We start from the raw sequence: 12,177 nt of genomic DNA on the forward strand, positions 1-12,177 counted from the left end.
AATGTGATGAAATAACATGAACTTCTAGAGGTTAACACACCCCCAAACTTAGATTTTTACTCGTCCTCGAGTAAAACAAGTAATAAAACAACTAGATTGACTAATTATTCATCTACTAAGCATGCATGAAAATATCCTCACTAGTTGCTCCAAATATATGTTAAAGAGGATAGCAGTGAAATATAAAGGAATGCCCAATTCACAAATTAAGATCATGCTTTCCAACAATTTAGAAATGTGTGTGTGTGAGACCAGAGAACGATTTTCCTGCAAATATCAAGTCAAAATGTAACAACTTAATATGCATAGAACAAGCTCAATATCAAGACTTCATATGCCTAAACTCTTCTTCTCTCTCCACTAAAAGATCACTTCACATAATTCAAAATCAATGGGACTTTGTAAGCTTGTAGCGTGGCCAAAGGTTTTGGGCTTATTGAAATGAAAGGATAAATGGAATTCAAAGAACTTGAGATAAATGACAATGAGAAGCCAACCATTCCATTCTTGCTAGCTAAATACTTTCCCTCAAACTTATCCCAAATACCATTCCTTGTACTCCAAATTTATTGATATTGAAACTCTCTTTTTTTTTTCATTGCAAATTTTTTTTTTCATGTATATTTCTATATTTTTTTTTCCTTTTTTTTTGAGGAGCACAATTAGTAGAATTTCAAACTTCATTTCCATTCCTCACACCCAAATTTACAATAACAACACCTCCTTGAACAACTAAAACAAACTTCCCTACTAGCACACAAAAATTTTTTTATCACTTATCTCAAGAGTAAGGTAGTTCATGGTTTTTCAAATTATAGAGGCTAGGGTCTAATGAAGGTTTCAAAAAGAAAATACATAAGATTTTCAATTCCAGGCTCAAAAGGGGTTCAAGTGGAAATGATGCAATAGGTGGGCTTGAAAGGCTCAAACGCAATTGAAAGAATGCCCAAATCATATTTTAATATCATGCAAAGTGATTAAAATGCCTCAAGAGATTCCAAGATAGGTTCTAGAGTTTCTCAATTGAGAGAGAAAATGCACATAAACTTGCCACATAATTTCCTAATAGAGGCATTCAAATTATTGTCTGGTTCAAAAGTGCAAAACAACATTATTAGAAAGCAAGCCTTAACCCTGCAAATCAAGCATGCCAAAATATTTATCACAACTTCCTATAAAACATACAGTTTAAGCGACATTCTATCATTGGATCACACATTCTATTCAACAAATAATTTCTCAATCTAGCTCAAATTTTAAAAGAGAGGAACAATAAATAGCTAAGTTTCAAAATTGAAGTTCATGTCAAATCAACCAAAATAATACCCTCACCCCCAAACTTAAATTGAATAGTGTCCGCACTGTCAAAAGGGTAAAATGAGGGCTCTTTCTCATGCAACTTAACAACCAAAAAGAAGGTGCATGAGAGGCACAAAAATCTAGAAACCTGTAACAGTATAATTGAGATATATCCACAGGCAATCCAAAAATATAACTAACTACACCAGCATGTACACAAGTTATCATAGAGTAATTAGTTGCAAGAGATTAGTCAAGGTATCACATATTAGCTACAAAAAGATCAAAGTTAGCCCTGCACAAAAGATAACAGAAGATTATGGCTAACCATATTTACCCAAAAAGAACTAATCAACAGCTAATTAGAATTAAAAACAGAAATAAAAGGCAGTAAAGTAAGGAAGGGTGAAGCTAGTCAGCGTGAGTGTCTGAGTCTTGGCCAACATCAGTATTAGCCGCCTCTTCTTCCTCGGGCAAGTCCATTTGAAATCTCTGGTGCAAGAATAGCTCAATGTGGTGGAGCTTGAAGTCAATCCGATCCAGCTGGCGCTGGAGGCCCTCATGCATGTTCTGGATGAGTGCTATGAGGTTGCTCAGTGTAGGCTCAACATAAGGTGGATCAATATGCCTCCTACCATCCGCAGCTTGATTTCCTCTTGGTCCCTCAGCACATCGAATTTCTCTATAATTGAACTTGGGCAAAGGAGGGAGCATGAGATCCTTCGGATAAGTAGGAACCTTCTTCTCTAAGCATACTTGAGTAATCAAGTGTGGGAACCCAAATGGCTGCTTGCGATATCTGCTTCTAGGCAACTTTCGCATATACTCAAACATGATTTTTGGAAAGTCAACAGGTTGCCTCATTATCAAGGTATATAACAGGGCAGCTTGATCAACAGTCACATCGCTCATATGGGTCACTGGGATCACATTAGATGCCAAGAAGTGCCACCAAATACGAGTTGTCCTGTTCAGATTACAGCGTAGAATACTCTTGGGATTGCCATGGGTGTCATGTTGCCAAATATTTTTGTCAGGAAGGCATAGCACTCGGACTACATCATCAAATAGCAATTGAGTTCTATCATTCTTGTAGACAGTATATTGGCACTCTTCTATGGGAGAAAGGTTGTACACCTTTCGAAATGTGTCCTCAGTGATTTCTACCCATTTGCCCCGTACCTTACATCGCAAGGTATCCTTGCAAGCAGCGTAGGCATAGAAAGCTTCCACAAGTGGCTGAGAGGCATGGCTCTGTTCACGGATGAGGCTAGTGGCATGATACACATCATGCAAATCATTGTAGAATTGCTCAGACCATCTCAAAGGGAAAGGTCTTTCTTGAACTATTTTTCTCTCCTTCAAATTTTGCTCAAAATAGTCTTGAATCGCAGCAGTGGCAAATCGGGTTTTATCCCATCCCGATCCCTTAGAACTTTCACCAACCTCAATGACCTTGGCTTTTTTAGAAAGAGGGACACTTTTCTTACCCATGGCCTGCAAGAAAGCACTCAATGAAATACCAATGAGCAACAGCCAGTATAAGGAAGAACAAAGGTTCAAACTTAAAGCAAACATGATTAAATGAAGCTAGCACAAAAGGGCACTTTACATAACATGTTTAAACAAGGTCTAGCTTCTACATAACAAATTTGAACTAAGGATTTAAAACATGAAGAGCAAAGCCAAGTCCAGAATCAAGAAGCATGACAGTGAGTATTGAACACAAGTCACAATCAAAAGCTCAAGTTTCATAATGAGAGCATTCAACCAAAGAAAAATAGCTCATTCATGCTTACCAAATTCAACTTGTACAAGTATGCCAACATATCACTCTTTTTATCCTTCTAAGTAAGCCAAAAATGGAATTGTCAATACATAAATAGCCAATCACACCCACAAAACTTTGAGAGAAAAAAAAATGCCAGGAATAGAGCTTAAAATTCAATGCAGTACACTTGCTTACTATCCAAATTTAGAACCAAATAGCAACATGATTGCATAATTCTTGTCAATTTGAATCACAGCTCTTACAAAAGATTCAATCAAGTTGAATCCTCCAATAGCCATTTTACAATAGGTTTAATTCAACTAGGAAAAATATCCAGCAAGGCAATATCAATCCTATCCCCTTCAAAAATTTAACTAGCCACAATAACATGTCCAGACTCAAAAACTAACAATAGTATCTTCCCTTGAGTATTCAAAATACAGGATTTAAGCCTTAAGCTCACGGGTCAAAGTTTAAGCAGCACAGGCAGATAAAAGGCAACAACGACAATGGCAAAATGACAGTGCAAAGAATCCTCAAAAGAACATTGCATTCTTGCAAACTCACCCCACATTTGCATTTAGTTCGATCAGCAATCAAAGGAAAATAATGGTTTGACATTTCTACATCCTTATCAGATCAAAATAGCCCAATCAAAGTGGAGAGGTAGAGAAGAAAGAAAGAAAGACAAAAAAGAAAAAAAAATCAATAGATTCAGAACCTGTGAGCAAGCAGAGAGACGATAGCTCAACCACTTGAGGATGACACACGACAACGAATAGACAACGAGAAGAGCAGTGGCTATTGGTGAGTGGTTTGAAATGAAAATGGTGGATGAAATCGATTGACAGCAACGAATCAAGAGGAGCTAAGATATGAGGGTAAAGGAGAGACCGAGGGAGATCGACTAAGGGAGTGCTGGAGATGAGAGGAAGAAATAATGAAGGTGGGTTTAAGAGAGGACTATGGCGGAGACAGGGGCTGTGGTTTAAGCTTGTGGAGGAGAAATAGAGACAAATGGCAAAGAGACACCCTCAAGCTTCCACGAATAACTATGGCGGAAAGGGAGCTACAGTAGCAGACGGGCATGAACAGTGTAGCTCCAATGAAAATGGCTGTGAAACGAGATGCTTCTGAGCTAAGATTGAAGCTTGAAGAAGAAACACTCCATGATTTGAACGAAAATGATGACTAGTAAAGGAAGGAAACAGCAGTTTACGGTGAGGATGAAGACATCTGGTTTGAACAAAAATGGCAGGGAACGAGGAAATGAAAGAGAAGAAATGGGGTACGACGTGGGCTAGAGAAGAGAATCGAAGAGGGATCAAGAGAAACAGGAAGCGGTCTGGCAAGGGATACCGTGGATGCTGGCAGTGAAGAGCAGGGGAACGACGGTGACTGGAAATGAAGGGAATGATAGAACTGGACAGAAATGTGAGAGCGTGAAAAGCAGGACCAAATCGGATAGGGAAATCAAAGAATAAAGCCCGTGAGGTTAGCTGAGTATTCTTTTTTTTTTAGGACCAGCTACAGGCGCTGGAATGGAAAAGAGAGGGAGAATATGTTTTTTTTTTATAAGAGAGCTGCAGAACTGGAAGGATAAGAAGAAGAAGGAAAAAAAAATTCAAAACAGGTCCAGAGGAGATGAAAGTCGTGACTTTGGATTTAAGACTGAAATGAAAGTCACGACTTTGACCTTCTCTGGAATCTCAAAGTCGTGAGCTCAAAGTCATGACTTGTGTCAGAACTTTCTTGACAGTAAAATTCTGCAGCACTCTGTTTTCAAAAATCTGATTTATTTACCCCTTAAAATCTCTTCCAAGCACTCAATTTACTCCAAAATCAATCTCTAACCATCATTCATCAACCATACACAATTTCCTTCAATTTAAATGCAATCAACCCCCAAAAAGAATCATTTTTCATGAGAATCAAACCACAAAAAATTGCATTTACTTCAATAAGCTCAAAATGATTACCAAGACAAGTTTATAAGCATAAAAACAACTTAAATAGCTTGACTTCCCTGAAATTTTCCTTCCTTTTGTGCTCTTTTGTTCTTTAGGCACATTTCTTGCTTCTCCAAAGGCTTATACTTCCTCATATCTTCTTGTTAACCTACAAAAGAGACAAGATCACACATAACTTCACCAAAACAACTAAACTACAAAAGAAAAATCAAAAGATAAGGTTTAGAGCTTGGGTTGCCTCCCAAGTAGCGCTTGTTTTATAGTCATTCAGCCTGACTCTTCTCTCCTTCAAGAGGCTCAGATAAGGGCAAGGTAATTGCTTCACGATCTACCTCACCACCCCAGTAATGCTTCACTCGTTGTCCATTGACTTTAAATCTTTCTCCTTCACTGCTCTCTAGCTCAATAGCACCATGAGGGAATGCTTGGACCACATTGAACGGTCCCGACCATCTAGACTTGAGTTTGCCAGGAAATAATCTCAATCTAGAGTTATAAAAGAGTACTTTTTGGCCTGGCTCAAATGCTTTGCATAAAATTTTCTTGTCATGCCATCTCTTTGTCTTCTCCTTGTATTGCCTAGCATTCTCATAGGCATTTAACCGAAATTCATCAAGTTCATTTAGTTGGAGAAGTCTCTTTTCACCCACGGCTTTAAAATCAAAGTTGAGCTTTTGGACAGCCCAATAAGCACCATGTTCTAGCTCTACGGGTAGATGACATGCTTTCCCAAAAACTAACCGGTATGGAGACATGCCGATAGGAGTTTTGTAAGCCGTTCGATAAGCCCACAATGCATCATCAAGTTTGGTGGACCAATCTTTTCTTGCCACTCCTACCGTCTTCTCAAGTATCTTCTTGATTTCCCGATTAGAGATTTCAGCTTGCCCGTTAGTTTGAGGATGGTAAGCAAGTGCAACCTTGTGCTTGACACCATATTTCTTCAAGAGAGATTGAAATTGGTTGTTGCAAAAATGAGTACCACCATCACTCACAATGGCTCTTGGTGCTCCAAAACGGGTGAAAATATGCTTCTTCAAGAACTTGAGCACCACTTTAGCATCATTAGTGGGAAATGCCGCCGCTTCGACCCATTTTGAGACATAGTCTACAGCCACAAGGATATATTGATTGTTGAAAGACATGGGAAATGGTCCCATGAAGTCTATGCCCCACACGTCAAACAGTTCTACTTCAAGCATGTTGTTGAGTGGCATTTCATTCCTTCTAGAGATATTACCCATCCTTTGGCACCTATCACACTTTAAAACAAAGTCATATGCATCCTTGAATAAAGAGGGCCAATAGAAACCACTTTGCAAGATTTTAGATGCTGTCTTGTCACCCCCGAAGTGGCCTCCATAGTCAGAAGAATGGCAACATCTTAGAATTTCTTGTTGCTCACACTCAGGAACACACTTTCTGATCATTTGATCAGCACATTGGCGAAACAGATAGGGTTCTTCCCAAAAATACAACTTAGCATCATGGAGAAACTTCTTCTTTTGATGAAACTTCAAATCAAAGGGCAAGATGCCACAAACAAGATAGTTGACAATGTCCGCATACCACGGTGTTTGAATATTGTCAACCTTAAAGAGTTGCTCATCAGGAAAAGCTTCATCAATAACAACATTACATTTAAGTTGAGTATCAGTACTCAACCTAGAAAGATGGTCCGCCACTTGATTCTCAGTACCCTTCCTATCAATAATCTCCAAGTCAAATTCTTGTAGAAGTAGTACCCATCGAATTAACCTTGCTTTAGACTCCTTCTTGCTGAATAGGTACTTCAAAGCTGAATGGTCAGTGTAAACTGTCACCTTAGTACCCACAAGATACGATCTAAACTTGGTAAAAGCAAACACCACTGCAAGAAGCTCTTTTTCAGTTGTGGTGTAGTTTTCTTGAGCATCATCAAGTGTTTGCTAGCATAGTAAATTGGGTGAAGTACTTTTTCTTTCTTTTGGCCAAGCATAGCACCCACAGCAAAGTCACTAGCATCACACATCACAATGAAAGGCAAACTCCAATCAGGAGCCATCATGATAGGCGCAGACACAAGTCTTTTCTTCAACTCTTCAAATGCTTTCAAGCATGAATCATCAAATTTAAATTCAGCATCTTTCTCAAGAAGAGTGCAAAGAGGCTTGACTATTTTGGAAGAAGTCTTTAATGAAGCGGCGATAAAATCCCGCATGACCAAGAAAACTCCTCACACCCTTAACATTAGTAGGTGGAGGAAGTTGCTCAATCACCAAAATTTTGGCTCTATCTACCTCCAAGCCATTTTTGGAGACTCTATGGCCAAGAACTATGCCCTCCTTAACCATGAAGTGGCATTTTTCCCAATTCAAGACCAAGTTGGTCTCTTCACATCTTTTCAACACATTGGCCAAGTTGATCAAACATTCCTCATATGAATCCCCAAAAACCGTGAAGTCATCCATGAAGACTTCCATAGTTTGCTCAATCATATCAGAGAAAATTGCCATCATACACCTTTGAAAAGTGGCCGGTGCATTGCATAACCCAAAAGGCATGCGCTTGAAAGCAAAAGTTCCATAAGGACAAGTAAATGTCATTTTTTCTTGATCCTCTGGAGCTATGGCAATTTGGTTATAGCCTGAATACCCATCAAGGAAGCAAAAGAATTCCCTTCCAGCTAATTTGTCAAGCATTTGGTCGATAAAGGGAAGAGGAAAGTGATCTTTCCTAGTGGCCGCATTTAGCTTCCGGTAATCCATGCATACTCTCCACCCAGTGACAGTGCGAGTAGGAATTAGCTCATTGTGGGTGTTAGCCACTACAGTCATGCCTCCCTTTTTTGGAACGCATTGAACTGGACTCACCCAAGAGCTATCAGAAATAGGATAGACAATGCCCGCCTCAAGCCATTTTAAGATCTCCTTTTTCACAACTTCTTCATAATAGGATTCAACCTTCTTTGATGTTCCACAGAAGTTTTATGATTGTCTTCAAGGAAAATCTTATGCATGCAAATTGAAGGGCTAATACCCTTTATGTCGGCAATAGTCCACCCAATAGCTCTCTTGTGAGCTTTCAAGACTTCCACAAGTTGCTCTTCTTGTTGTTCATTCAAGTCCGCAGCAATAATCACTGGCAAAGTGTTGTTGGCTTCTAAATAGACATACCGAAGATGAGAAGGTAATGTCTTCAACTCAAGATATGGTGGCTCTTCAATAGAGGATTTCAAAGATGGTCTACCAAGAGAAGATAAGTCTAGAGATTCAAATTGGACACGGTTTCTAGGATAAACCGGTGATGCATTCATGATAGCCATACACTCTTCTCCATCTTGAGTCTTTAATTGAGCTCCTAGTAACAAGGCTTCTAAAAAATCATTAGGAATTGCCTTATTGAATTCTTCTTGTGCAACTTGATCAAGCATATCAACAAAGAAGCATTGCTCAAGATCTTTGGGAGATTTCATCAACTTGTGCATGTTAAAAGTGACTTGCTCATCATCCACCCTCATAGTAAGCTCACCTTTTTCAACATCAATCAAGGTTCTAGCAGTTGCCAAGAATGGTCTTCCTAAGATAATAGGAATATCACGATCCACCTCACAATCAAGGACAATGAAATCAACCGGAAAAATGAATTTATCCACTTTTACAAGAACATCTTCAATAACACCACGTGGATAAGCCAAGCTTCTATCCGCTAATTGCAAAGTCACGGTTGTTGGTCTAGCTTCACCCAACTCCAATTTATTGAAAATAGAGAGAGGCATAAGATTGATACTAGCTCCAAGATCACATAATGCCTTACCCAAAAATTTATTCCCAATATGACACGGAATTGAGAAGCTACCGGGATCCTTCAACTTTTGAGGTAGTTGCTTAATGATATCCGTACAACTCTTTGTTAGAGCAACCGTCTCAAACTCATTGAACCTTCTCTTTTTAGAGAGCACATCTTTCATGAATTTAGCATATTTGGGCATTTGCTCCAAAGCTTCCACAAAAGGAATGTTGATATGCAATTGCTTGAACATATCAAGAAACTTTTTGAATTGGCCATCTTCTTGTTGCTTCCTAAGCCTTTGAGGAAAAGGTGGTGGAGGCATATATTTTGGCTTGGCCTCTAGTTGCTTTTTCTCATCACCAACCTTTTTGGCTTGATCTTCAATCTTTTTCTCTTCTTGGTCATTCTTCGAGTTATCACACTCTTCAACCATAATTTCTTCATTAATCACTTCATTATCAACAATCACCTTAGTAGTATCACTACTCACACCACTTGCACTTGGCATAAGAACTTCGGGTAATTGCATCCCACTTCTCAAAGTGATGGCTTTACACTCCTCCTTACCATCCCTTTTAGGATTTGGAATGGTGTCACTAGGGAGATTACTTCTTGACATAGCATTCATTTGTGAAGCTAATTGCCCCATTTGCACTTCGAGGTTCTTGATTGCGGTATCATGAAGAGTAAGAGTTGCCTTAGTTTCAACTCTTGCAGACTCTTGATTACTCAAGATTTGTGCTAGCATCTTTTCCATTCTAGACTCCTCTTCTTTAACGGCATTGGCTTTGGTGGAGCTTGAAAACCCGGAGGGTGAAGTGGCTTGACATTAGAGGATGAAGGTTGATTTGAAGAATTCCCTTGACTCCATGAAAAATTAGGATGATTCCTCCATCCTGAGTTGTATGTTTGAGAGTAAGGGTTGTTGTGAGGGTTTTGAAACTTGCCCATATAGTTGACAGACTCAGTGGTCATATAAAGAGGACATTGATCGGGCATGTGCATATCATTGCATTGATTGCACACAATTGGAATGGCTTGGACAGCATGCACATTATGAGAATTTCCCTTTGCATTTGAGATTCCAACACATCAAAACGCTTGTTCATTGCATTCAAGATGGATACAATCTGGGAAGAGGAATCATCTTTAGCACTAGTCACCATTGATGTATTCCTTCTATCCGTGTTTTGAGTGTTATTCGCAGACAATTGGTCTAAGAGGCGAAAAACTTCATTGACAGGCACATTCCGATATCCCCCATTTGTGATAGAATCAACCATGGCCTTCGAAGATGGATTCAGACGATTACAGAAAATCTGAATCACTACCCATTTGTCCACTCCATGATTAGGGCATTTCTTCATCAACATCTTGTATCTCTCCCAAGCTGCATAGAGATGTTCCTCTGGATATTGCTTAAAGCTAAGAAACTCATCTCTTGCTTCCACTGTTTTATCATCAGAGAAGAATCGAGCTCTAAACTTGTTCTCAAGATCCTCCCATGAACCAATAGAACCTTCGGGAAGATTGTTGAACCATTCTTTAGCCTTGTCTTGTAGAGAAATTGGAAATAACGCAAGCGCAAGACATCTTTAGGCACCCCATTTTGTCTGAAAGAATCACATACTTCCACAAAAGACATCAAGTGCTTGTTAGCATCTTCATTGAATAGACCATGAAACACACCATTCATTTGAAGCATTGTGATCATGGCGGGCTTGATCTCAAAAGTATGTGCTTGAAACTCCGGCATTCGAATACAAGATTGAGTACCCCTCAGATTCCGGTTAGCAAAGTCATTGACTGAGGCGGTGTCATACTGGTCTTCTGCCATGTTTCCCGATTCAGGAGTTCTTTCAGAATTAGGAGACTCGGTTTCTTCAAAGATTGTCAATCCTTCAAGTATCACTTCCAATCCTTCTGGGCCTATGACTTGCATATGCCAAATGGGTACCTGAAGAAGAAACAACCCAAGAAGTATTAAACTAAAACAAAAACACTGAACAAAGACAAAATAAAAATCTAGAACTAATATCTACAAAGCTCAAGCGAAATCTAATATTACTAGTCTAAGGTTGACCACAATATTTCAAAAGCAATTCCCCGGCAACGGCGCCAAAAACTTGTTGCTCACCGCAAGTGCACGGGTCGTAGCAAGTAATATAATGAAAGTAAAGTATCGTTCCCTCGAGGATTTGTTCAAAAACAATGATCAAGCAAAAGACTAAATAAATTTGATCAAGTTGAGCTACAAAAAGTTAGGTGAAAATGATTTTGCTTATAAAGCTAATACTAGAAAATAAAGAAAAGTGAGTGATTCACAAACTTCCAACACAATTTAGGACCTAGGATTATTGTCCCCCTTGCATTTCATAACACCAAAATTACCTCCTCTCATAAATGCTTTTAATGAAAATAAGTGCTAACCTAGGGTTCTAAAAATACTTGGACAAGCTCTCTCAAGTCATGAACAAGTGTTTAGTTAAATTAATTGCCCAATCTCTTGTTACAATTAATAAAACTCAATTTTAAACACCAACCCTAATGTGGCTATGCAAGGCTAGCAAGTATATCTCTATCTTACTAGCAAAACCATCCATTCAACATGCAAATATCAAGTTCTTACACAATTTTACCCAAGTTCTACACTCAACCTAGCCCTCTCAAGCATCAATTAAGTGAACCCAACATCTAAATGGTGGCCAATCAAGTAGAAGCATTAAGGAAAGAGTAAAATAAACACATATATATCATTAATCACAAAAAGAGAGGAGAAATATGGTGTTAATCCATACAAGGGTTCTAAATAATCCTAGAACAAAGGGTTTAGCTACTCATAATCATCCACAAGCTACAAATATACAAAATAAGTGGACCCATTTCAGATTACAAGAGAGGAAAGGGAAGAGGAATAGAAAAACCGAAGAAAATGAGCTCCAAATGTCTTCAAAGCTTCAATCTCTTGATCCCAACTCTTCCAATGCCCAAACCCTAGCACAACCAAGCTCCAAAGGTGTCTAAAAGTCTGAAGAATGCATTCTGGGTCGAGCTCTCAGCTTATATGTACCTAGCCAACCAATTTTGATAAATGAAACGCAGCGTTTTTTGACAGCGGGAAAGTCGCGAACGAAAGTCACGACTTTGGGACGACTTTGGCAGTTTTACACTGTTTTTACAGCTAACGAAAAATTATTCATTTTTGCTTGATTTCTTCATCCAAAGCCTTCCAAAAAACATCCACAAAGCTCCAGAAATGCTTTTAATCAAAAACTCAATCAACAATAACATGAAATTAGGCTAAAAATATCAATTAAAGCCAAGAACACAAGCCGAAACAAAATGCACATTTTCCTAATTTGGGCA

At 38.8% G+C, this 12,177-nt stretch overlaps 1 protein-coding gene and 1 non-coding gene across 2 annotated transcripts in view; one reads left to right on the forward strand and one right to left on the reverse strand.

Moving 5' to 3' along the window:
• Positions 1-5,303: 5,303 nt before the first annotated feature.
• LOC129322497 (uncharacterized) overlaps positions 5,304-12,177 on the reverse strand; it is a 10,620-nt gene continuing 3,746 nt past the window's right edge. Inside the window, 8 exon segments of the mRNA XM_054968808.1 lie at positions 5,304-6,306; positions 6,442-6,967; positions 6,970-7,204; positions 7,206-7,341; positions 7,429-7,966; positions 7,969-8,960; positions 9,838-10,201; positions 10,351-10,768. Of these exon segments, the coding sequence (XP_054824783.1) occupies positions 5,304-6,306; positions 6,442-6,967; positions 6,970-7,204; positions 7,206-7,341; positions 7,429-7,966; positions 7,969-8,960; positions 9,838-10,201; positions 10,351-10,768 (4,212 nt within the window).
• On the forward strand, positions 10,153-10,258 carry LOC129284684 (small nucleolar RNA R71). The gene has a single exon (XR_008586928.1). It is a non-coding gene; the product is annotated as a small nucleolar RNA R71 (small nucleolar RNA).

This window comes from Prosopis cineraria, unplaced genomic scaffold (assembly GCF_029017545.1).
Source record: "Prosopis cineraria cultivar Desert tree isolate PC_DT_omini unplaced genomic scaffold, ASM2901754v1 PC10, whole genome shotgun sequence".
Taxonomy (NCBI): Eukaryota; Viridiplantae; Streptophyta; class Magnoliopsida; order Fabales; family Fabaceae; genus Prosopis; species Prosopis cineraria.